The 27,730-nt window shown below is 38.5% G+C and overlaps 1 protein-coding gene across 9 annotated transcripts in view; it reads left to right on the top strand.

Moving 5' to 3' along the window:
* LOC118266905 (kinase D-interacting substrate of 220 kDa B) overlaps positions 1-27,730 on the top strand; it is a 62,876-nt gene that overhangs the window by 33,711 nt on the left and 1,435 nt on the right. For 7 of the 9 annotated variants that reach the window (XM_050703103.1, XM_050703097.1, XM_050703098.1 and 4 more), the window contains exons 4-26: positions 1,754-1,863; positions 4,405-4,625; positions 5,608-5,765; positions 10,014-10,217; positions 11,086-11,229; positions 12,181-12,478; positions 13,338-13,545; positions 13,938-14,075; positions 14,371-14,541; positions 15,216-15,332; positions 15,707-15,896; positions 16,364-16,543; positions 18,472-18,666; positions 19,013-19,274; positions 20,397-20,562; positions 20,856-21,034; positions 21,425-21,546; positions 22,501-22,722; positions 23,149-23,313; positions 23,805-23,907; positions 24,193-24,293; positions 25,038-25,055; positions 25,841-25,937. In XM_050703103.1, coding sequence (XP_050559060.1) covers positions 1,754-1,863; positions 4,405-4,625; positions 5,608-5,765; positions 10,014-10,217; positions 11,086-11,229; positions 12,181-12,478; positions 13,338-13,545; positions 13,938-14,075; positions 14,371-14,541; positions 15,216-15,332; positions 15,707-15,896; positions 16,364-16,543; positions 18,472-18,666; positions 19,013-19,274; positions 20,397-20,562; positions 20,856-21,034; positions 21,425-21,546; positions 22,501-22,722; positions 23,149-23,313; positions 23,805-23,907; positions 24,193-24,293; positions 25,038-25,055; positions 25,841-25,937 — 3,769 coding nt within the window. Of the gene's footprint in view, positions 1-1,753; positions 1,864-4,404; positions 4,626-5,607; positions 5,766-10,013; positions 10,218-11,085; positions 11,230-12,180; positions 12,479-13,337; positions 13,546-13,937; positions 14,076-14,370; positions 14,542-15,215; positions 15,333-15,706; positions 15,897-16,363; positions 16,544-18,471; positions 18,667-19,012; positions 19,275-20,396; positions 20,563-20,855; positions 21,035-21,424; positions 21,547-22,500; positions 22,723-23,148; positions 23,314-23,804; positions 23,908-24,192; positions 24,294-25,037; positions 25,056-25,840; positions 27,569-27,730 lie in introns of those variants that run through there. The other 2 variants (XM_050703096.1, XM_050703104.1) reach the window with 2 other exon arrangements.

Below are 27,730 nucleotides of genomic sequence, written 5' to 3'. Positions count from 1 at the left end.
TACAAAGGAAAAACAAAAAGACTTATTTTTTTATAATAATATCATCAACGTTTTTAATACTATAATTTTCAGGAAAGCAATGATATTTTGAGAGCGCGTGAAAATATTCGTCTATAATTATATAGTATTTGACAATAAACTTTCTTTCCCATTCGAATTTCATGCACATGAGGAAAAACAAAGTTTTACTTCCCGATAAATATTTGCCTGTTCCCCATAAACACTTTACAAAATGGTTCATACAAAACATATCAAAATAATAAGAAGTAGGGTGAAAATTATTCCCAATTTTGCCACTTGTGAATTGTCAGCTCCATATAAGAGTTGCTAATATCCTGGAGTGTATTTTGTGGTGATAAACAAGGAACAAGTAGTCTATTATTCAGCCCTTGTGGAGTATAAAAAGTAACACATACCCTGATAATCAGTCATTATTCAGCTCTTGAGGCGACTGTTACCTTCAATAATGCCCAAATAACGCTGATATAGTGCAACCAGCTACATTATTCAGCTAACAGCTGATTAATTTGTGCCCAAATCAGAGTTATATCAGCTGAGTAGGCGCCTATAACGCTCTTATTCAGTAGGTTTATTCAGCTGAAGATTTCATTGTGAACAGTAATTCAGCTACTATTCAGCGCTTCTGTGCTACTTGGGTAGTATATGATAGTATTTTACGGGAATATTTTTAGTTAGAGGCCAAACGTACAAATGAGGTCAAGATCCACGTAATTGGGGAACGAGTGGGGCTTCAGCTTCAGACTGTTATTGGTAGTCATTGGAATAACAAAACGAAATAATAAACTTTATTGGAATAAAATAAATAAACAACTCTTTCCGTCCTCACCGGTCGTTTTGAGTAATTGCAGTGAAGAAAGCTGAAAAAATTCTATATGAACTTCGTGATGTTGAGGTTTATTACTTATTATTATTATCTATTTAGGTGCCAATTTTCATCTCAATGTGACCAGTTGTTTATACTATATTGAATGAAAAACAGAAAATGGGATTTATAAATACCAAATATTAGATCTAACGTTATTGAAATACAGATTTATATATGTACTTCTAATAAAAGTACTTGTTAAATTAAAATAAAAACTTTTTATAAGTTTATATGTCTCTCTATAAAATTGTCTGAATTTGTCATAATTTTCTCTCACTCGTGTTTACTTTGCAAACTTAACAGAATCGGTTCCCAAGCAATCTATGATAACGTTAATATTATCGAACAAGTTTAGACCACTTGTGATTGTAATAAGGAAGAAATTACATCAAGTGGATTGCATAGATTATATTTACATACATATGTGAAGTTTGTACAATGTAATAGCAAATGGATTTTGCATGGGATAATAAATAAAAGGTAAAATTACTACCGCCTATTAGGTCCGCACTAAGAATAAGCTCATTACGAAAAAGCACTAGGCATAAAGAAGGTTCTATTGGTTCAATCAGGTACCAAATTGTTACAATATACAAAGTGCAAATATTCTATTGGTCAACAGGCCTTAAACTACACTAGCGCGTCTAAATACATGAAAACTCTCATTATATTTTGGAAATTTCTTCTTCTTTACTGTTAAAACAAATTCTCAAATCTTAATTATTTCAATTACGATGTTAAAACATTTCATTTATGAAATTGAATTCTGATTAATATTCAGTTGACTTAATAGTTAGTAAAATTTACATACTTTCGTTATTTCTAAAAAAAAAACAATATAGCTAAATGTTTCTTTTTCTCTCGCAGGGCGGTTGGACACCGTTGCTATGGGCGTCGTACAAGGGACACGAGGAGATCGTGGCTTTACTGCTGGAGAAAGGAGCTGACGTTCATGCACATGGGAATTATAATATTAAGTATGTTTCAGTCTTTTAACTTTATGAAAAACTTAAGATCATGAAGGAAAACCATATTTTTCTTATTGTCTACTTATTATGTTAGTAGGTATTATGTTCCGACCGATATTATTTTCAAGTTCCAAGTGAACTTACTCATGACAAATAAATTGTACATTTGAAAAGTTGCAACAAGGACTCATCATTTTAAATAGAAGAGATGGCATACACGATTAGTTTCTTTAACTATTTATTTTTTAATATTATTGTGTGGTTTATAGTTTTATGTTATACCAGCATGCAATACAGAACAAGACTGGAAATATGATAATATATTCAACATCATCATCTTTCAAATACCTATTTGCGGTTACTTCTATATCCAATTCTTACAAAGTTATTGTACGGTTTTCCCTATTATAAGAGATACCATTTTATCGCCGTTTAAATAAGACATTATGGATATGGAAATCTGGTAGTATATTTAAGTTTTCTAATATCAGATAATATAGTTTATTATTATAGGTTGTAATCACCTTTAAATTGAACAGAGAATGCAGTTGCGATAAATTAATATCAGGCTTTACGATACAATAAATTGTAATCGTCAAAATTATCAAACTTTTATGACAAGTCTGGGTTGCTTACTATCCGCGAATTAGGAATATAAATGCGCTCATTTTCCGTCTTATTATCGAACTAAGACACAAAATGGAAGACCACCTTATCATCTTTTAGTTTTTAATAATAATAATAATAAGTCCGCAAGGCAGCTTGTGGCGAGCTGTTGGGCAGTGGCGACCCCACGGACCTGACTCCCGGGAGAGGCCCTACTTTTTAACTCCGGTTGGTACTCGTGACTATCCGGAGTGGCCTCTCCTACCTCACTCTTGCCTTAATCGGCTGCTTTGAGTGGAGATTCGCAAGAGTGGAGTTGCCTTCAGCTCCACTTGGGGGAAGGACGTATCCCAGTAAGATGCTGGTAGGGGTCTTGACCGTACTTCCGGGATTGCTCTGATAGCCGTGGGATGCCTCCCCTTCCTCAAGCAGCTCAACGGATGTTGCTTCCCTTGTCGCTACATGCTAGCGGCCGTTTCCGGGGCCCACTATTGAGTTTGCGAGTCACCCCCTGCCTGTTTATCCGTATTTTTCAATATTGGTCAGGGGCAGGGGCCATAGTCCCCATAGTTAACCGGTTAACTATTCTACAGCCACCCACACCCATATCCCTATCATTTCCTTTCACCATATCTCACAATAGTCCTGCATCAACCGGGGATTGTCCTTTGGTGTACTTCCATAGTGCATACAGGGATAATCGCCGGCTGATGTCCCCTTACATTTAGATTAAAACTAGCTGACCCGCGCAACTTCGTTTGCGTGTATCCCGCTACTTCGACAAATACAGTCAACGCACCAACACATATTGGATACTAATTTTCAATTCACAATAACTTCTCTTTCCCTTAACCGCGTTTAAAATATTAAAATGTTTTTTGGTTTCTGTGACTCTTCTTTGATAGGGGTATCAGTTTTTGGAAAAAATATTTAAGTAATGTACAGATTTTTTTTTGTCTTATATGTATAGATCAAAGTCGTAGTACCTACTTTTTAATATTATTATTTATAGGGACGCTGCCCCCGCCGCCGCGGCCGGCCCGTACCGTGCCGCAATACTAATATCGTGATATCTCCTAAACTATATGTCTAAATAACACACTGTAAACTGCAAAAATAATCTAAATTAAATGCTCGTGATGATGAACTTACTTATTATGATAAGGATATATGTATTATTGGTTATATCACCAGTTAAACATCACCCAACGAATTAAATGTTTTTTTAATACAGAAAAGTAGTTTATGTGACTTAAATAAAAAAGCTGGATATATGTCATCGCGGACTTTTTTGTAGAACTAATAAAGACCAATGTTTTTGCTATACATTGTTCTTACTTGTATCCAACGGTATAAGCGGCGCACGCACAAATGCAATCTTCAATTAGATTTTTTTCTGACTTCTTGGACATAAATCGCTATAACTCAGCTAATATAGTTTCAATGTATTTCAATTATATATAAAAACCTGTCGGAGAAAATACTCTTTCTATTAGTGAAAACCGCATCAAAATCCGTTGCGTAGTTTTAAAGTTTTATGCATACGAAGGGACTACAGACAAAATGGGCGACTTTGTTTTATACTATGTATAGATTGTTCAACGGGCCTCTGCGAGTTGGCTTCGGCCCCTCGTACGCCTTCCAAAGGTCCGGGACCCTGTGGTCCCGTGATTATGTAAAGAACAAACATAATAATAATAAAATAATAAAATCCTTTATTTGTAGAAAAGTATCTTCTATACTTACTCATTAAGTACTTCTTCACTTAAAATTTCTAGAATCATGACCACCCCTTAACTCGTGGTTTGCCGGAAGAGCGGATCCACGCGAGACACAATGTATTTTCTGTTGTTGTCTTATATACCAGCTACAAAAGGTTAAAGTCCTATAATTTCCTTTCCTGAAGAAAAGTACCAATAAATATCATAATAAAATTTCCTTCAGCTCGCTAGTATGGGCAGCGGGTCGCAAGCACAGCGGGGTTGTGCAACGGCTATTGGCTGCGGGTGCGCGGCCGAACTCGTGCGACAAGTACGCCACGTCCGCGCTAACATGGGCGGCGAGGGCTGGCGATGTCGCGTCGTGCGCGTCGCTGTTAAGAGCTGGTGCTGATGCCAACACCGCTGGCATGTACTGCTGGACTCCACTGCTGCAAGCTACTCATGGTAAGTTCTACATTATCATTAGCTCTTCTATATTACTAGGTAGCCTCTTTCACGGTGTGCATGATCACAACAGCCAATCCAACCTTTCAGCCAGCCCTAGCAGTTTTTCTTGATTTCTAAAGGTATTCTTTAGTGATTAAAAGTTGCTGTGGACAGCTTAGCGAGTTACCGGGGTTCCGACTCAAAAAGCAGGAGAAGGAACGGGGTGGTTTTTAGTACTTTTTAGGCTCACCGACACTCTCTATCGCCTCGCCCAAGGCGGGAAAATAATTAGATGATCCCCCCTAAAAAAAATATTTTTATTTTTCTGTAACTGATCTCCAGTAACTAGATGTGATTAGACAGGTTAAAAACTCAGTTTCATTTAGATTTGTACCTTCTTACTGCACTTAAAGTCTGTTGTAGATTTACCATTACATGACCTGTGCCAATTACAAATGATTTGTGTGCACTCGAAGGCAAGAAGAGTCTCGTTGGCAGTTCCAGTAAATTCCAATATTTTATAGTTATCCCACTACGACAACACTAACTAGCCATAAACCATATCGAATGGAAGCTTTAGTTCTGCAATATTAATTACAAAGTTTGGCAGAAGTTTCACACATGACGTTAATTTCCAAAACTGCCTGTTGCATATGATATAGTGTGAAAATCTGCGGTTTGGCACCAAAAGTGTAACATTTCATGTTTTATGTGTAGGACCTTCTGTCGCTTCCAAGCAATAAAGCTCTATTAATTAATTTAAAGGTAGTTAAATTAGGCTCTTTCGCGTTTCTAGTCAAGTCAAATAAAATGTTATGCTGTCTGTCTGTCTAATGTGTGAAATAATTCTTTATTTAATTGTTGAATAAACCGATAAGACCATTGCGCGTATCTATGGGCGCCTACTATAACCACTTATCACCAGGTGAACCTTTTGGTCATTTGGCCCCCTTTCCCTTAACAAAAATTTTCTGCTTACTATTGAATTTTCTACCTCCAGGCAACCACTTCGAGATCGTCCAAATGCTGCTAGAACACAAGCCGAATGTGAACGCGTTAGACAAGGACGGGTATACCGCGCTAGCCATCGCATGTAAAGAGGGATACTACGATATTGCTTTGGCTCTTATTAACTCCGGCGCTTATATTAACGTGCAGGTAATTTATAATCTGTCCCACTCTTATTTCATCTGTTTATTAATAGATTTTGTCTTCTTTCTTTATATTTATTAGATAATAATTTATCTGGTTTTGTACTTAGTTCTGTTATTATGTTTATGTATCTGCCTATATATAGTTTTCTTCATGCTAAACTCTATATCTCTCTTCTCTTAAATATTATGTTAAAGCAGGGATGGCGAACTGTTAGCACGCGTGCCTTTGATGACACGCAGCACAATATTTTTGGCACGTCATTGATCATAAAATATGTCCTATGCCTGTCGCTGTTTTAAGATATGAATAGCATTAAAGATATAGAGTTACAAAAATGACTCCAGTTCAGCATGAAATATGTTTAGCGAAGAACCAAAAACAAAATATTTAACGACACATGTATCAAAAAACATTTGTTTAAAAAAATGGCACGTTGTTACGTAAAAATTCGCCATCTCTGTGTTAAAGCTAAATATAGTTAAATATGGAGGCTGAGTCACCCTCGTCCGTAGGAGAGCACCCTTAAAAAACTGAACCCCTACACGTGGCCTCTGGGTGGTGCTAAACAGGTGACACTCAGGTGGTAGGTTTCGGCCGTCGGCATTATAACCACCCACCGAGCAAAACCGTGTCGCCAAGCGGCCTAGCCGTGTTCCGCCACGATGCTCGGTGACGCCGTACGAGAGGATGGGTCGAAGTGTTTGTTCCACTATGGGTAGACCGATCTGGCGCGCGCTGGTGTGGCTGCATCGGGTGGCCAGTCGCGGAGGGTAGCGGGATCCGAGGCACGGTGCACCGCTGGCCGACCGCAGATAGTTGGGGGCCCAATTAGCGTGCTAGCCACACGTGAAAGGCTGCCCCGCCATCTAGCGAAAAATCCCACGTATACGCCATCGTGCCGGTTGGCGACCGGAAGAGAGGGCCCGATGGATTTACGTGGGGGGGCTCGGGCGTCCCCGCAGTCTCCAGGCTGGCCTCCCAATGGTGTAGCCAACTGCGGTGCGCGTCTGGGGGTCGCCTGTGTGGGGAAACATTTCACTACCATTCTCTCAGCAACTTATTTACGATTATGAAAACGAGAGCTAAGAAAAGGGTTCAACAGCGGCTGCACTCCTCTCCCTCAAAGTGCACCTCTCCAACATCCGAGGCTTGCACTCAAATCTCAATGCGGTCCATCACCATCTGGAGACCGAGAACCCAACGCTCTTGTTTCTCTCGGAGACCCAGATCAGATGTCCGTCGGACGTATCATACCTGAACTACCCAGGTTTTTCCCTGGAGCACAATTTCGTTCCCCGTGCAGGCGTATGCCTATACGTCCAAGACGGCGTCTGTTACCGGCGTCTCCGAAACTTTGAGGACCCCAGTTTTTCAACCTTGTGGATACTGGTGGACACAGGCATAGAGAAAATCCTCTATGCCTGTGTCTACCGGTCGCACAGCGGAGATTTGGAGACGACCAGATTAGCGCAGCACCTTGTGGAGACGGCGGATGCGGCTCGGCAGAGGTACCCTTCGGCCCAGTTGGTGTTACTGGGGGACTTTAACGCCCATCACCAGGAGTGGCTGTTCCCATACCAGTGCACTGACCATGCTGGGAGGGAAATGCGTAAGCTTGCGCTAACGCTTGGCCTGACCCAGCTGGTCCAGGAGGCCACAAGGGTGCCCGATGTCGACTCGCACACTGCCAACTGCCTAGACCTTCTGCTGACAACTGATCCAGACAGCTACTCGGTGTCAGTATCTTCACCCTTGGGTAGCTCTGACCACTGTCTGGTGAAATCCGTATCCACGTACTCCCCACCGGATCCTTGTCCCAGAGGATCTCGGCGGATGTGGCGGTACAAGTCAGCAGATTGGGATGGGATGCGATCCTTTTTTGCATCCTATCCTTGGCGGCCTGTCTGCTTCTCTACTGAAGACCCGTCAGCTTGTGCGGATGCCATAACAGGGGTGTTGCGTCAGGGCATGGAATACTACATTCCATTCTCGGACGCGACATCTTTCGGTGGGACTCGTCCATGGTTCGATGCCGACTGCAGACGTGCTGAAGCGCGAAAGCATGCGGCATACTTGGCATGGGCGGATGCCAGGCGTCGTAGGGCTGACGACACTCTTCAGAGGAAGAGAGCCTATAACCGGGCTGCCAAGTCATGCAAAAAGGCATTACGGATGGCCCGGTTCAACCACATTGGCCGAATAGGGAACAAACTGGCTTCTTACCCAGCGGGTAGTAAAGCATTCTGGTCCCTGGCCAAGGCGGTTGAATCGAACTTCTGCCGTCCTTCACTCCCACCTCTCCTGGGGCCTAACGGGACGCTGGCACACACCGCGGTAGAGAAGGCAAACCTGTTTGCTTCTCTATTTGCGGAATCTTCACGTCTTGATACTGGTGGCGCTATACCTCCTTCTCTAAATAACGTATGCGAGACGAAAATGTCGAAAATTCGCATCCGACAGAAGGAGGTGTATAAGACGTTGCGTAATCTCGACGTGAACAAGGCCAGTGGCCCCGACGGAATCCCGGCCGTGGTTTTAAAAACCTGTGCGCCTGAGTTGTCTCCAATCCTGACACGCCTGTTTCGACTTTCCTTGGAGACTGGTCAAGTGCCGGTTGCATGGAAGCTGGCCAACGTGCAGCCTGTGCCCAAAAAAGGTAGTCGTGCCGACCCTAACAATTACCGACCAATCTCAGTCACGTCCATACTCTGTAAGAGTATGGAACGTGTACTTAACAACAGGCTCCTGGCATACCTTGAAGGTAACGACCTCCTCAGCGATCAGCAGTATGGGTTTCGCCACAACCGATCCACTGGGGACCTTCTTGCGTATGCCACCCACATTTGGAGCGAGGCCATAGAGAAGCACGGGGAGGCAATAGCGGTCTCACTCGATATATCGAAGGCCTTTGACAGGGTTTGGCACGACAGCCTTATCGGCAAGCTTCCTGCATATGGACTTCCCGCTGATCTGTGCAGATGGATTGCAGACTTCCTGAGGGATCGGTCAATTCGAGTAGTCATCGATGGCTGCTCGTCTGACCAATTTGGTATCAACGCCGGAGTCCCTCAGGGGTCAGTACTTTCAGCAACGCTCTTTTTGCTGCACATCAACGACCTGCTTAAGCCCGGTATCTTTGGGTATGCAGATGACAGCACAGTTGTTGAAAGGTATGTGTCCGATGCGCGGACTAGCGGAACACAGATCCAGTCTCTAAGAGAATCCATGGTCGAACGGTTGAACTCGTCCTTGAAGGCGGTCTCCGATTGGGGTGACGCCAACTTGGTCAAGTTCAACGCTACCAAAACCCAGGCGTGTCTATTCTCTGCCAAACGGAGTCAATTTCCGCTGGCTCCTACTTTCCGAAATGTATCCGTTCCAATATCGGATCATCTAGAGCTTCTGGGCGTAACTCTATCGCCAACGCTAAACTTCGGCTCTTATATAGAGTCGAAGGCGCATCTGGCCGGTAGGAAGTTGGGTATCCTCTCGAAGGTGAGACGGTACTTCACACCGAAACAACTGCTGAGCCTGTACCAAGCGCAGGTTCGGTCATGTATGGAGTACTGTTCTCACCTTTGGGACGGCTCGGCTAAATGCCAGCTAGATGCGCTCGAACACATTGAAAGGCGTGCCAAGAAGCTCATCAACGATGATGCGCTTGTGGAGGCCCGGCTTCAAAGCCTTGAACACAGGCGCAAGGTCGCAAGCCTTTCCGTTTTTTACCGGATACATTTCGGAGAGTGTGCGGGGGAATTGCACAACTTGATTCCCCCTAGTCCTTTTCATCATCGAACCACAAGACAATCGGCGAGGCGTCACCGCTTCATGGTAGATATCCCACCCACTCGCACGAAGCGTTTCGCTTCAAGCTTCCTTGTGCGAACTGCTAGGGAGTGGAACTCCTTGCCGGAGTCTGTGTTCCCTGATGGGTATAACCTGGGTGTCTTCAAGGCCCGAGTGAATAGGTTGCTTATGGGCAGACGTGCTCCACCGTAGGCCGCATCATCACTTACCATCAGGTGAGATAGCGGTCAAACGTCGACCCATTAAATGTAAAAAAAAAAAAAAAAAATAAAGTACATAGAGCTTAATAATACATGAAGTAGAAAAAAAAATTTATTCTTCCGTATATCTAATTTAAATTGGCTGTAATTTCTTCAAACCTAACGAAAACAAATAGCTTAACAGCTTCTATATACACACTAAAGCACTAAAACAATCAAAATACCTATAATTTTCTATTTCTAGGACCAATCAAAAGACACGCCATTAATCCACGCAGTAAAAGCCGGACACAAGAATATAGTGGAAGCGCTACTAAAGAAACATGTGGATGTGGACTTGCCAGGCAAAGAGAAGAAGACGCCGGTGTACACTGCCACGGAGAAAGGACATGTGGCCATACTCAAGTTGCTACTGGCTTCCAACCCCGACCTCGAACATAGTACTGTGGTATGTCAAAATAGTCTTTATTTATATTGGGATAGACTTGAAATTTGTTTGAAGATAAAAAAAAATGATTTTGTGTTAGTGTGTGTTTCGTAAAGTAAAATGAGTTAATAAGATGTTTTCTTGACTAAGAAAATTGATAACGTTAATCCTCCAATGTACACTTTTATTTACAAAATCAATATTTCCTTAGTACTTACTTGTTTTATGGAAAAGCCTAAGTTAGGTATCTCTAGCATTTGTAATAAATTACATTGTAATAACAACATATATAAATTATGTGTGTAATGCGTATGTAACGTTATGCAATTAAACTGGAAAAAATCCCCCTGTGGTTGGCACGATTTTGCAGAAATAATTATATTACTATGATTCACTAGCAACTTACTTTAATCTTATGTAAGGTACAAGACTGTCATGATTATAGGTGCCTACTTTGTATAAATTTGTGCTCTGGTTATATCCCAAAGAAAGACCAGTATTGAAAACTATAGTGTATCCACTACTCCTCAGTTATTGTACTAATCCTATTTTAATAGGGTTGTGAATTGTTATAGTGTATTAGTATAAACGTACATTGTTATTTTTTTAATTAGACAATTGTAGACAGACCAGATTATGATTAATATGAAAGTTTGTGGCAATGTATGTCTTTACCTTAGTACTATGTATATATGTTATTCCTTTTCGCAAAAACTACTGCACCTATCTGAATGAAATAAATATACATTATTATCTGGAATTATACATAGAAACACTTTTATCCCAAGAAACCGATAGTAGAAGCTAATATAATTGTAATGTATAATATATTTGTTGTACACAGCCACAAGCCTATACGATTGTAATTAATTTGTTGTACAACACACAGAGCGGCGACACTCCACTGATGCGAGCGGTGCGTTCTCGTAATGCGGAAATGGTACAATTGCTGCTGGAACGCAAGGCGCGCGTCAACGTCGCAGACATCAGGGGAGATACGGCGCTGCATATCGCCATGAGGGCTCGGTCTAAGGTAATATAAATATTTTTTTGTTAAAATGCGTTGCTCAACACTATTAATCACACTAAGAATTTTCTCCTGAGTCGTGAGTGAGTTTAAAAACATACAAGTTCACATACACATAACACCCAGACAGATATTACAATAATTGGCTGATCACACAAAGAGTTGATTCGAGCGGGAATCGAACCCACTACACGCTGCACGTGCAGTTGTATGTTTTTAAGTTATCCTGTATCATTAACATATTATGTACTAATTTTCAACTATTTCTGATGATTTTCTGTTACTTGGTTGAAAATTGCTTGTTTAAAATATAAACTAGTATTTTCTGATATGTGGCTTAATTTTTCAGCCTCATGTTTTGAAAGTTATATTATATGCATATTCCGTAAACAAGTTCAAAAATAATCAGGCCATTCCATTAGGCTGTTACTTTTTAAAATTGGATTCAAATATATTAAATGTATCATCAATTAATCTAGGATTGTTGTACAAATTAAAAGGCTTGAACTCATTAAAACTCAGTTCGATTACAAACAGGAAAATGTGTAAAGTTGATAATAATTATTGTTAACAAGTAATTGCTTTATTAAATCAGTTTCACGTCTTGAGTGATTAGTGTCATTATATCCTATCTTCTATTAATGCATGGAGGTATAGTTCAACGTAAATTATTTGCTTCTTATCCTTATACGTAACAAAATAGACACCAGAGGGCTCAGTACGAGTTTGTATTACGTATAACGAGATCGAAATGAGACCGCATTCAGCGCTCTGATTGGTTGGTTCGTTCGATCCGGCCAATCAAGCAAAGTAAAGCAAATTCGTACTAAAGGTACAGTTCACAAAAAAGTATTAAACGTGTCTTTTTGGTTCTATATTTTAATAAAAATAAGCTACTTATATGGGCTGATCTACAAGCTATACTTACTCTTACATATATTATATTTTCTTTTACAGCAAATCGTGGAAATACTCCTAAGGAATCCGAAGAACAGTCAATTATTGTATAAGCCGAATAAATTGAATGAAACTCCTTACAATATAGATATGAGTTACAATAAGACTATACTAGGACAGATATTTGGCGCCCGCAAGTTGAATACTAATGAAGACAATGAGAATATGTTAGGTTATGAATTATATAGTGCTGCACTAGCCGATATGCTGTCCGAACCAAGCCTTTCAGTACCAATAACTGTCGGACTATACGCCCGATGGGGATCGGGGAAATCATTTTTGCTCAATAAACTTAAAGGTAAGATCATCTTTATGTATTATCCTTCTTCCTCATAATTAAATAATAATAATAATCTGCCATACAACACTGTTATTGTTAATCACTATAAATCTAGGTATGTAAACTTATTGTACATAACAATAAAGTGGTCACACTACTTTGTAAGAGTAGTAAACAAGCTTGAGAAAAAGTCGTGCGTCAATATATCGATATCGATCGATACGCAATGTCGAAACAGGTAAACAATATACGCATTACATAATGGCCATATGATTCATTAATCAGTAACGTCACTACCTATAAAATCATAGAACGTATAGCGTTCTAAAGACCATTATGTTGGCACGTCATTAAAATGCGGCTCAGTTGGCACGCCCACCCTGTCATGACATACCTTTCTAAATAAATCATTAAACATTTTATATAAGACCCCACTTATCAATTAGCGCTTCGTCGCCTACTATATTTTTCGGTGGACTGTAGAGTAGCCAAAATATACAACTTCTTATATCGTTAGTTTGGCTCGTTATAGATGAACTGTGAACTATCCAGTTCAATCCATATATATCATAGATACTAACTAGATGTTTATCTAGTGCTTTCTAGAATGTACACCCTAAAGTTTAAAATAAGCTAATAAGCCACAGTTTACAGTATAAAACATAGCTTCGTATGGTCGATATTCACATCAATCAAACACAAAGTCACACCTTTTAATCCCCAGAGGAGAAGCACCAGAGTATACCCAATTTTCACCTGCTAATAGTCTCTATGTTATAACGAGTGACCCATCGATCAATCTCTTGAAACTTAGAGACTTTCCAATATAATCTTTGTTAAGAGCCAAAAATGCTTATTACATTATTGGTATTTGCAGAGGAGATGAAGAACTTTGCCCGGCAATGGAGTGAGACAGGCTGGGCGTGGTCGTGGGCGGTGTGGTGGGGCGCGTGGCACGTGGCGCTGTCTGCGTCGGCCGTCGCGGCCGTGGCGGGGGCGCCGCCCTACGTCGCGCTAGGGCTCTGCTTCGCGCTCTTCGCCTTCATATACATAGCCCTGTATATACTCTGGTACACTGGGAATAAGTGAGTTCTTATTACATAACTTTATTTCTATGCGTAGTAGTAAAGTAAAAAATTACTAGTCTTGTCAAAGTGGATGCGCAAATTGTTTGCGCAACCATTGCGCAAAGTACTGAGACAAGTGTTCATAATTTATGCTTCTACGTATACCTGTATGTGTATATTGTAGATGTTTTGTACACCAACTGTTATTCTTGGCAATGGTTAATTTATAGAAACATTGAACTCCAAATCTTTAGGAGCAATGTCCTGTATAATCCAGGAGCTTATTTGATGTTGATAATAAATCATACATTTTCTCAGCATAATTTATTGGAATAATAATATAATAATGATTTACGCTTCATAACTTCATAATATGAAAGTATGTTATTGAAATATTATTTTGTGTGTAGATACGAGTGGTGGTGGGCGGGAGGAGTACTGTCGGCCCTGGGCCGCAAGTTCAGCTCATTGTTACTGGCGCTGCAGGTGGTTTTCTGCCACCCACCGGGACCTAACGACCCTAGAGCGTTGCCAGCGACACCTATAAGGTAAACACAATTAAATATTTAATTAAACAACTTTTTAACCCTTGGTTACTCCATCCAAAGACTAAAGTCGAACGCAAAAGATCAAAAACTAGACTAACAAATTAACATTATACGATTTTAAAGTGGATTCAAAGTTCCTCGTTTTCAAAAATTGTGACAAAAATATTTGAATGTTACTTTTACATGTTCTTTACGTTGAAATGAAACTATGCTTGAAAGATTTTTGTCTAAATCATTCATTCATTCATTCATTCAAAAAATCTTTTTTATTTTTCACACTAAAATATGTTTCCAGATTTCATTTCACGGAGGGTATGAAAAGCGGGGGAGGACAGGAGGGAGAGGCAATGGTAGTTCAAATGATAGCGAGCTTAGGTGAGGCACTGGAGTGTCAGTACGGGAGGATATGCACTCGCTTGGCGAGAGCCTTCCGACCTAAACCTGTGTCATCTACGTCTGGTTGGAAGTAAGTCAATCTTTTTTACGCTTATTTAATGTAGTAGATAATTTGTTAAACGTGTAAGAAATTTACACCCGCATACTGATTACTGTTAAATATAACGCCATCTCGGTCATTTTATAAAGTTTTGTAGTGACAGCAATATTTTTGAGCGTCTGTTAGTTGTGTTTGAATAAATGATGAATGATATTTATTTCTGTAAATAGATTATAAAATAACACTTTTACACGTCAATATTTCAAATAGCTAGATGAGGCCGGCATTTCCTATCCGACTACTCTGAGAAGAAATGCCGAAACAAACTCAGAGGTCATAGTCTCTTTTAAAGTCCAGACAAAATCAATTAGAGATGTCGGAGAACCGTGCAAGTTTATTCTGTAGTGGTCTTTTGAGGAAAGAACCACAGCAGTTTGAGCGGACCTGTTCAGATGGCAGCACGCATGTGTCAGTTAACAATTAGCTCAGTTGACGGCTGTTGCTGAATGATCCGACGAAAAGAACATCTTGTCTCAAGATATCAATTTATTTTATTTATCAGTAATAAAACCAAAGATGTTAGATGTGAATCAAACAAAAATGCACACTGTTACTTAAAGAATATTTTTTTATCAAGTCTAAACTCAGAACAAGGACATAATGATATAATAACTAATATGTACATAAATAAATGCGTTCCACAGATGGCGGCGAGTTTGCTGTATTCCCCACATAATCACGTTCGAGTTGTGCTTCACCTGCATTATCGTTGGCTTCTGCGTGCTCATCATGTACTTAACCGACCGGGATCCTGACCCACAGTGAGTTTCTGCAAATCTTCTATTGATTTAATGTATTTAGTATCTGCTGCGGTATAGTTATAATTATTAGAAGTGACGAATTATTAGAATGAAATTTCCACAGTTATGTTATTATGCCTAAATAATTGGGTGCAAGGTGTATCAGTCAAATAAAAGTCAAATGTTTTCACTAGTCATAGTAGTTCGTTGTTTGTAAGAAACCGGCTTAGGCAGAGTTGCACATATTATACACCAGTATGTGTTATGAGTTCCGTGTATGAGGGGCGAGCCTAAAGCTAAAACCAAAGATCAAATATTGAGCTAGAAATATATAGCCGAGGGCTATAAGTAAGAGTTAGAATCCGACGGCTCAATGAGTGAGGGTCGTCCTTGAGGCGGCGGGAGATCCAGCAGGGGCTGATGATCGGCGCCTGCGCAGTGAGCGGCGCCGCGCTGCTCGCCAACCTATACACCTGCGCACGGGTACTCGCCGCGCTCATCCGCGCGCCGCGCTCCAGGCTCGCCAGGGCTGCTGCATCTTCTCCGGCCGGGCTGAGACCTGAGGTCCAGGCTTTGACGCATGTGGTATGTACTAAGTTTGTTGTTACTTACATAGTATAAGATACATTTTTATTATCTAGCCTAATAAGGTGACCAAAACATTTTTTCGTCAACCCTCAAAACCTTTTCGATTAGTACAGATTAGGTTTCTTCCTAACCTGTACTAATCGAAACGAGAGCGCGTTCGACGCTCTGATTGGTTGGTTTATTCGAGCCAGCCAATCAGAACGCGCTCTCGTTCCGATTATGTACTTTAAACGTAAAGCAAACTCATACTAGGAGTACAGGTCCAGTCGATTCGATACTCAGTCATAACAAGTATTAACTACATGGAACGATAGCCCATAACCTGCTAAGAACACCATATTATTTTTGTTTTTCCACAACACAATAGCGAGCCCAACAAACCACTAGTTTCTACTTGCATATGTATCTAAATCAAAGATAAATAATTTCTGCATATTATCATGTATTTAACTTCATTTCCACAGGTATCATGTCTAGACGCGTTCACCGGTCAACAAACCCGCCTAGTGGTAGTAGTGGATGCCTTAGACAGCTGCGAACAAGAGAAGGTGCTAGCCTTACTGAACGCCGTCCATGCTCTCTGCTCAGACCCCAAGAGCCCCTTCATTCTACTCCTGGCCATAGACCCACACATCATCAGCAAGGTGAGCATACATATTTATAAAAATATAGATCAATATTAAGCAATAGTATTCATTAGCTTTAATAAATATGTCACATTTTACTCATAACCTTAAAATATTCGAATAGTAATGTTTAGTTTAGTTTTCGATTTCTACAATTTATTTCTCCTTAATTGTTTTGTTTAAATTCAATGTTATGATGAGAAAGTATTTAAATCTAAATTAATAAAAGTTTTATCAGATGATTTCGCAAACACATAGTAATCTGAAGATTGTTTATCATCCACAACGCATCGCCATTCTGTTAAAATTCGTATTGAATTCTGAAGCTTATTAACAAAGATAATAAAGTAACATTTACTTTGAAAAATAAAGCAGATAGAATAATACTACATTACTACACGTCATCTTATTATTTTTTCTATTTTTCACAACATTCAACCTAGTTTAAGAATAGAATAGAAGTTAGTTAAGATACCTTTCAAAATGAAATATTTCTTACTAGTATTTATGAATTTCATGCAGGTTGCTTGGATGGAGGTTAGTCAGTCAAGGTCGTGATATAATATGTTGTGTTTGGTGTTTACCTTGTACCTTCCCTCTGTTAGCTTGGACCTCGATGTTGTGCCAATTTGTCGAAACCCTCTGTTATAATGTCCGTAGTCATACTTTAAAATAATTTTCTCTTTTAATTACTGTGGTATAAATTTTAAATCAAAATTACGAGTTACGTAAATTTCGAGAATGCCTGACTACTTTCGAGCCACAAAGGGGCTCATAATCATGAGCAATACGGAGCTTACACCATATAAGCTGTAACTTAATATTATAGATACCTAAATACAAAGTTATTGTAAAGAGGATGGTTGACACTTAAAGTGACCGAAAGGCTGGCTACTACCTTGGTCGAAGGTAAGGCATTACCATTCAACGTGGTAATGCTGCCAGTCTTTTGGATACCTTACCTCACGAATCTGATGAGGATAATTTTTTCGACGCTTTAAGTTTAAATTACGGATAAAATCGAAAAGCGACAACTATTATACCAACTTTTGGTGAAATACTCGTTTATTTTCCTTATTTTTCTTATAAGGAAAATATTATATAATATTGCTATTGTCACGTGAATGTATGACTGCGGACAACCCACGTTGTTACAATCATGTTCTTGCATGATCTCTTCAAATACAAACTATCAGGTGTATATTTTAGTCATTGCTCTGTGTTGCATGATATTCTGTTAGGATTTTTCGTGAAATTTTGAGTTTTCTTTGTCATTTCATACAGACAAAATCAGGTTTATTTATTTATACAAAATGTTTAAACGTGCATTGAAATAGACATGATTTTGTTCTATATATTTGAAAGAAATCATTTTCATTTCATTTACGATGTGTATTTAAATAAATAATTGATAATAATAATTAAAAAAATTAAATAAAATTTTATACGTAGTTCATCTATTCTAAATATAATACGTGGTTCAATGCAGAATACAATAAATAGAACTGATCAAGTTACAAATGAGTATCGATTACGCGTAGATATTACAATGCCATAAATATCTCACAGTATTAATTTCCAATGTTATCATGTGTATGACTTGCTAGACAAACATATACCTTATTGTCTACTGTACATAATTTAAATATTTTGTCTAGGAAAATCCATTCTCTATGATAATCTATCTCTCTCAGACTGTCTATTAAACTTATATTGTGGTATACTATTAGAAAAGTACATTGATGTCTTTATTTTTCTTTTTTTACGGAATTTTTGTATGTCCCATTATACTCTGAGTGGAAATCCATACATGTTGTTAATAATTGCATTATTATTCAGTCCAAATAACAGCAAATGCAAAAGAAATCATTAATAAAAGAATATTTTACCCATTTTTACATACATTACATACATGATACTACATGTTTTTACACAATTCCGAGTAGGCAGTGGAAATAAACAGTCGGCGAGCGTTCTGCGAGAGCAACATAGGAGGATGGGACTACCTTCGAAACATGGTGCAGTTGCCGTTCTACCTCCAGAACTCGGCTCTACGCAGGGTGAAGACTGCCCAGCAAACTGCCGCCAGAAGAATGCAAGTCATCATGGCTGATGACTTTTCTACCTCACTGCAGAGATCTGTAAGTAGTTTTGTTGCTTGATTAGAATACCTTTGGTGTTTTCTTCCAGCCGTTTGAGTGATCCAAATATGAAATGATACAACATATTTGTGGTGTCATTATTTTTAGTTAAAAATGTCTACTTAACGCATCTGGCTAAACATATTGTAATTATGAGGCTTACAATTTTGTAAGTTATAAACCTCTTTATGTTATGTCGAGTTCTAACACATATTTCTGCCCAAAATTCAGCAAGATTCGTCATCAATTAAGTTTAATTTGATGATCACATCTAAACAACTGGTACAAAGTAAACTATCCATAAAACAAAATATCTAACAATCAAAATTTCCTTCCAAAACCCAAGGTATCAGCACGCCGTCTATCTTCAACATCAGAACTCATGTCAAGTCAAGAGCGTATCAAGGGCCAAGCGGCGCGGGAACGTCGGCTCCGGCCTTCGGAGTCTGTGGCCTCGTCCGTAGCCTCAGGGCTCCACAGGGGGGCCACGGGTGGCGTGGGGGGTGCGGGGGCCGCGGACCTCAACAGGGTGCTACTGACTGATGACTACTTCAGCGATGTTAATCCCAGGAGCATGAGGCGGCTTATGAACGTGCTGTATGTTACTGGTAAGATAACTTTAGAGAGATAACGTTAGAGTTGAAAAATATAGTGATGTATACCCTATGCGCCGTAACAAGGTGCGGCTGACAGATTCAGTAACGTTTCGTATCACTCTTTGAAAGTTGCTGCGATTTAAAAATTATGCCTTAGTATTTTAACTGTATCACATTCGTATTATGTTATATCATTCGGAAGTGTAGTTAATTAAATTAAATCCAACCGGAATGTTCTAGTCTTTAAATAAAATCAAATGAAATCAAAAATAAAGTAAAGTGTTATGCGTATAACGTAAATCCATAGTCGTGTTTAGTGATGGTATGTACTGCTACGATGGATAGGTAGTCGATGTTTTTTTAGAATATAAAACGAAAATTATGCGTCGTTCAATTATCACTCTTAAAAAACCTTTAATTATGTGGGTAAATCTACTGTAGACGCGGCTCTCTCTGCCCAAACCACAGTGACTTTATCAGAGCACAAATATATAGTAGAAATTTCCGGCGCCTTTGATAATGCGTGGTGGTACTTAATCTGAAAGATCGTGGTTGCTTTAGTAACATATACAAACTAATATACACTTATATTCTTCACGGTTCTGTAAAACTGAAACTCTGAAACACCTCAGGGCTCGGTCATAAAATATTTATTTTGACAAGTATATATACACGTAGTTACACTGCACAACTAAATAACACACACATTTAATAAAAAAATTAAAGAGAATTAAATGTATGCTGCGAGTATCGATAGCGATAAAAAAAGATTTTTCTAATGTCCATCCCTAAAGAGAGACGTCAACGTCATACTGGCATCTGTCAGCCGCACCTTGTTATAGCGCAAAGGGTATAGTAGTATAGAAGTTTTAAATCTGTTTCTACTATATTATATTGTGACATTATTATCTTATAACCTTACATCAACAACAATATTATTCGCTGTATTCTGAAGAAATCTTGCCATAGTAATTTGACCCTAATCAATAATAACAAGTATTAATACCCTAATCAACTATCTGAGTGTCATTGGGGGAGACCTATGTTCAGAAGTGCACGTCGTGTGACAAACTATAATAAATTACTCTCTAAGATTTAAATTGAAGTTTGCACTCATCCACATTTTTCCCTCAGGTCGTCTGTTAAAGGCGTTCCAGATAGAGTTTAACTGGTACCAGTTGGCGTCGTGGGTGAACCTTACGGAGCAGTGGCCGTTCCGCACCTCCTGGATCATCTACCACCACGAGACGTATGAGGAGCACATCGACGACTCCACCTCACTCAAACATATTTATGAAAAGTAAGTTCCTTTTGTCATAAAGCCTGGAACATCTATAAACGTTTTTCATCAAATATTTCTATAGCTTGCAATGAGACACTGCGCCTAATATTTTCAGAGAATTTCTTGATTGATAAGTCGCGTCATAATAATATTAAGATGTCTAAATAATAAATATTGAATGTTTCACTCAATTAAATCTGATTCGATTATTTAACTTCATAGCTCGATATATCGCCCAAATGGCAGTAGCTGCATTTATTAAAAATAAAAATAAAAAACTATATACATTAATAATTCCCTTTCTACAACAGAGTAAAACCCCTAATGAGCGGTCTCCGTGAAGCCAGCACGTTGATGGAGCTGGACCGTGACGAGCGGAAACTGGAGGTGTTCCTCAGCTTCCACCGCGCCACGCTCACTGCAGCAGATCTCAAGATATTCCTGCCGTTCACCATCAACCTTGATCCTTACATTAAGAAGCTTATCAAAGGTACATTTTTCAATAGAATTTCAATAGAATAACCATCGTGAGATGTAATAAACATTCAGTCAGATTCAAGTTCAAGCTTCATCATCACCTTTTTCTGGTTATACATCATCACCTTTTTCTGGTTATACATGCTATATTTACTTATTTACTTACAAGACAAACGATGATAGAAAACTTCTTGAAGACAACTTAATAGAATAACAGTCTTATTTGTCTGAAATCGCCGACCCACTTCGAGCAAGTGAGGTATACTTACAATTCTCATTCCTTTATCATCTAGGATTATGCTCTTTGTCCTTCAATGGGACTGTTGTCCCACATTATTTTCTCTGAATAATAACCGTAACAAATATATCAATGCTTGCTTCATAATTACATTGCTCCTTACAGAAGAACAAATGCAAAGTGGAGTGGAGGAAGACGCGGGCGCTGCAGGCGCGGCCGCCGCCGGCCTTACTTGGGGACAACCACACACGAGGCAGCCACACTCCAAACTCTTCCCTAGGAAACACGTAAGAGAGTTCATATTCATTTGTACCAAATAACCATCTTACATAGATGGTCACAAAAATCTAAAACAAATTGTGTAGCATTATTGTTTTGCCAGTTATTAAGGTCATAGTGACAGAGGACGAGCATATTGTAATATTGAAATATTCTCCGGAGCTACGGACTACCTAGCGAGATTACCAGGGGTCCGGCTCGAAAAGCAGGAGTAGGAACGGGGTGGTTTTTAGTCAGTAAGAGTCTGACACTCCCTCTCGTCTCGCACAAGGCAGGAGATGTAACTGGATTTGCCGTCTAAAAAAAGTATTGAAATATTCTAAATTCCAAAACTTCATGTCAACAGTATCAATACAATTTGAAATCCGAGTTCTAGATTCATACGAAATATTATAAAAGTTAGTCTCTGTTACATACCAAACGTTCTATTTTAATCTACGTATCATTTAAAAACGAGGTCAATATCCACTAAATATAACTTCACGTAATTATTCGTTCCAAACACGTGCCGCAGAGGTGATTTCTTTAAAATGTTTACAACTATAAACATTGACCGAAATATTACTTTTAAACTAAGGTTCAAGAAAAAACCCAACATTTATTTTTGAAACGGCAATTTTTGTTCAGACAAAAGAGGGCCAAGTTTGTTGTTAAATCAAACTTTTCAACTTCGCTGAAACAGGGAATTATTATTATCATTAATTTTGCGATAAAATACCCTTAGTACATTATTAGAACAGAACAATTAACATAATCAATCCAAAAATCGCAAATATATCAATAACATTTAATGTTTTAACGAAAACAATACCATGATGAATCTTCCAAATGAACACTTCAATTTGAAAGTTCTTCACGGAATCCTTGAAAAGAAATCTACTCTGATTCGACTAGACCTCTAATAAATACACTGTACAATAGAAAAACAATAATACTAATTTCCATCTTTACACATGTTCTAGCGTTCGTCTCCACCGACTCAGCCGACGGCGGCGGGTCCGGTCCCTGCTCAGCAGATGTGGGTGGGGTGGGCCAACACTAGCGCGGGGTTCGTCCCCCAGGCCATCAACTCGCAACCATTCCCCCCACCGCAGTACCAACCCCCACCAGCGACACAGCAACCACAACCACAGCAACCAACGCAGAATCCTTTCCATATGCTGAGGACTGCGTTCCCTAGTTTGGTGAGTACTCGTTTTCATGTAATATGTAATATTTTCTACTTTAATTAAATTGAAACATAACCTCTTTTCATTAATGTTGCTATTTTGATCAGAGGAATATTGTTAAAGAAATAGTACATCATGTTTTAGTGAAGTTAGCATCAATTTGTTTTGAAAATAGATACCACATTCTCTTACTCAACAAAATTGGTCAAGAAAATTGGTTCAAGAAAATATCACAAATCTCAGCATTGGATTATAAAATATAATTAGAATTCTTCCGCAAATAGTTGCTTAGAAATATAAACTTTTAAATAGAAATAGAAATTTATTCGCAGGAACTTGTGATATAACATAGGATATTAGTCTAATTTTTAACCGTAGGTATTTAATCAAAATGCAGTCGTAAGAATACAATATTTAATTTTATGGTGGTATATTTTCCAGTCGGACGTGTCCAACATCCGTCTGTCGACGCTGAGCGTGGAGCGGGTATGTGGCGTGGTTCGACAGGCGCTGGGCGCGGGCGCCGAGCACTGCGCCGCGCAGCTCACAAGGCACAACGTCTGCGGACTCGTGCTCGCCGTCTGCAGGCTGCAGGACCTCGAACCGGTAACTAACACTTCTGCTAAACGTTGCTATAAACATTACTTCATGATGTCTCCTCAGCGAATAAATTCAGAGATAGTGAAACTATTCCTTAGCAACGATTTTGTTCCGAAATCGCTCGCTATGCACTGGGTTAAGTAACCAAGAAATGACTGAGTACGGCGACAAGACTTTACTCTAGTTAGTACTGAATCTATAAAGTTTATAGAAGTGCGCAACTTCCAGGAAGTTAATGGTGAAGTGCGTAAGTGACGTTGATGAAACATACGATATATGAACCATCGAAGTATAACTTCCACACCGATTTTAAAAACAAGACTCGCTTCAAAACTCTTTTTACACTCTTCTCAGTCGTTCTCTTCATTACTGAAAGGTGAAAATGGTCGGGTCTAGTCTGGGCACGCGTCACTTGATGTACAACCCTCCTCCAACCGCCCATATTTCAGTATCCGAACATGTAAATACGACTAAGCTTTATATTAATTTGTTTACAGGTTCTAGAACTGCCCTTTGGAGATTGGGAATTATTCAAACTGCTTATTGTAAATCTACGTGAACTAGAAGCAAATATGCCGTCGACGGTACCGACGGTAGCAGGTAAAATCTCCACTAATATAATCAAAAAAGATTTTCATTGCAATATTCATGATAAATGAAATCATTAAAACCTAACTTAACATATATTTTTATTAAAAATTTATGAAAAAAAGAGGGAAGAACGGGAATTGATTATTTATATTATAATGAAAATGAGAACTGATAATTACTTATATTATCAACATCATCAGCACCGCTACTGCATAATATTTTGATTCCTCCTTAATCCTCATCCATTTCAAATATTTGGACTTTAAAATTAAAACTTCATTCATTCGTTTCCAGTAATGACAGAAAAATCAGCAGAAACGGAAATTGACTCTGCAAAGCCACCAAGACACACACTAGAGACCCAACGCAGTCGGCCTTCAAACGTTGAGAAACAGGTATGTACATAACGTACGCTATATAAATAATATCTATTTACTCAAGACTTGTCCTTTTTCCGGCCAAGATATTAATTCGTAAATAAACAGCCTAATGTTAGTTCGTTGATAAGAAATGGAGGAAAATTCAATATTAACTAAAGATTTCCTTATCAATTTACTTAGTTATCTGCTGTTTGTTCAATTCTTTCGTTGATAATTTTAGGAATGTTTTTTTTTTCTGCGTAAGAAATTTCAGATGAATTTAAAATATTGAAAACTAGTCTTATTCAAAGGTTCTTTTAGTTATTTTTGGAGAATAGAGGGTGACTGTCTAATGTCTATAAATATTAACGGACGACCTCTACTGTAGCTGACATATGACTATTTATCAGATATTAATTAGAATAAAAACGGAAAAGAATTATGCAGTCCAGGCTGAGGAATTTACTGGATTTATTTTAAATCTCTGGACTATATTTTTTTGTGGAATATTTGAAATTCGAAATATGGAATATTCGAAAAGAAAAGACACACAAATCATTTGCCCGTGACACTCCACTGTTGTAGGCTTTCTCTTCATAAGAGAAGTACAAATCTAAACCTTCACACATATCTCCGTGGACTTATTTCCCTCTTAATAAGTTAATACGACTACTTATAATACGTAATTAGACATACTGCTAATAATTAGAAAGCTACCTACCTATACTTAGAAACGCTCACATTCCCCAGCTAGATATTAATGGAACGTATATTTTACAGCCCTACGCGGAGTATCAGGTGATTATTGTAATATTATCACTCAATAATGTAGACTTCATTATAGAGCACCATCATTTTTACCCATATTAATATTTCTCTATTATTATAGTAATGTATTTTATTGGCACTATAATAAACTACAACAAATAAATAGTCTGTGTACTACTATAGTATAGTATAGTAATACCTGTGTCGTACTTGTACCCCTTGAAGGGAAAACAGTAGTGATGTGACTAAATCTTACGTTGTTAGTTCAAGTCATGGAAACTGACCGACTTTTCTTGAGAAACTTTTAGGAAAAGTTTTTGCTACTCCCTTAATAATTTACTCGTCTTTTTTCATTTTGTATACTTGTTTATCTATTTTGTAAAAATAAGTCGGGTTTTCCTTCCTGACGCTATAACTCCAGAAAGCACGTACTGATTTCCATGGTTTTGCATTCGTTGGAAAGGTCTCTCCGTAAGCTTTATAGCAAAAAAAAATCGGAAACAAATTCAAAAGAAAAGCAGGAATACAGGGAAATCATTGGTGGCGAAACAGAGTTCGCCGGGTTTGCTAGTAAATTATAAAACTTGATTTTGAATGCCTTCTCTTTGTACTTTTTCTGTCATATTTAAATATTTTTGTTATAAGCGCATATTTAGATTTAACTGGGCTGCGTGACCTACCTTAATTTTTTATTTCAATATGACAAAACCATTTAGTACTAGTTTATTAGAACTTACTTTTTATGTTTTAGTTATCTAGAGTTTAATATTATAATTTTTGCTTGTTGAATGTTAACAATGTACGTTTGACGTCAGGTAACTCTGGAGGAGCAAATGATCTGCGGCGCGCTCCAAACACTAAACGAGGAGGCCCTCGAGGACGTGCTACAGTCGGAGCCCCCCTCCCACCCAGGTGAGCCCCTCCGCACCATCCGCGAGTACCCGCCGCCCTCTCCCTCCCCTGGGGATGAAGCCCTCCCACCCGCACTCCCTCTGCCCCTCCCTCCCGCGCCCGTGCCTGCTGACGAGCCAGAAACGCGCCGCGACCACGTCGTTGTCAACTTCACCGATGATGTGTTCCTGTAAGCCTCACGCTGAGCTTACATCCAGCGTCGAGCTAACCGGTACTTGCCTTACGACCTCAGTAAGAAAGTACTCGTCAATAGACAAGCAACACGTATGTGAAGACAACTGCACTCGTACACCGCGAGATGAGTGCTCATTCATTCTTCTAAGCATACTCGCTGCTATGGCATTTATACGTGTGCCAAAATAATGATAATTATTTATTCAATTTCAGAATTATTTAATTTGTTAGCTAAGCTAAGTACTTAAGCCTGAGCCACATTTGCTTCGCAATACACATGGCTTTCCAAATAATAATTTTAAGCATGATTGCTTTATTAATGTAATAAATTGATATTACTTATAATGTTTGTGCACATGAAACATAGAAAAGACAATTGGCGTTGTGATTTTAGTAATAGATTTCCGTAAGCTAATGAAAGTCGAATAAGAAATATGCATCCAACTCATGAGACTCAAATAATTTAGTTTTATTGTTCCTGTATTGTTTACTATGCATATTTCCTGTTTAATTGTATTAGAAAAAGTATTATAGTATTATTTGAAATCGATGTATTGGCATTAATTTATTTGGTTGTAATTTGCTAATTGTATACGTAAGCTGTAGTGAATACTGTATTATACTATTTGTTACTGCGTGACACGCACTAATTATGTGCAAGCTCAATGTGTAATCTCCATTACGTTTAACTTTGGAAAAAGATTCCGTGCTGTGTAACATAATAAATACAGCCCTCAAATACCTTTTGTATGTCATGGTCACTCCATGAACATACCGCGAACAACAATATCGATCGGTTATACGAATTCGTTACTGAACACTACTGTTTATGCAAATAGTATAATTACGTATACCTATTATACTCCAAAGCATATTGTTTGTTAGAATTTGCTACTATTTAATTCAGCATTCCAGTAAATATTGCCATTTTATGTTAGTAATGTAGGCTGTGCCCTTATACTTTATTTTATTCATTGTAATTATTCCATACGTACCTATATAATAAGAAGCATGGATATTTTAGAATCAAGTGACCACGACGATTGTTTGATTTTAAAATGTTTGAATGAAACATATCCTGTGCCATTGACATTATTTTCATTTTATGATACAAACAACAATTCCAATGTATTGTTTATAATTTATTCGATGGTTAATTAAGTTCGGTTTAAGATTCCTCTGAAAGTAGTTTCATTGTACTGATTGTATTGAGAATCTTTAATAGAAAACAAGATTATTGTTGTCATTTATAGCATATCTTTAGTGTAGGAGTTTACAGACAATTACTGAGTAGATAGGATTTTGAATATTCTATGTAATTAAGGATGTTTCAAATGTGATATTACATTTTGGTCACTGACGGTTCTTATAGCTGTATTTCTAGACCTGTTGTATCATTCCTTCTTTTAGGCAAACATTTCCACTATTTACGGATAAATAAATATACAATAGTTACAGACCGTAGTTTGATTTTGGCCCCTCGTTACTTTCTAGGCGCCGCGAGCTACTCGAAATTGAACGGGTCGACCGCAGAGTAGGTATTTCAAACCAGCGCAGTGCGTCGGTTATCCTGTCCTTTACCGACCTCGATCCTATACCCTCTTTGATCCTAAGACATT

The sequence above is a fragment of the Spodoptera frugiperda genome, chromosome 23 (assembly GCF_023101765.2).
Source record: "Spodoptera frugiperda isolate SF20-4 chromosome 23, AGI-APGP_CSIRO_Sfru_2.0, whole genome shotgun sequence".
Lineage (NCBI taxonomy): Eukaryota > Metazoa > Arthropoda > Insecta > Lepidoptera > Noctuidae > Spodoptera > Spodoptera frugiperda.
This window is presented reverse-complemented; position numbering and strand designations above follow the sequence as displayed.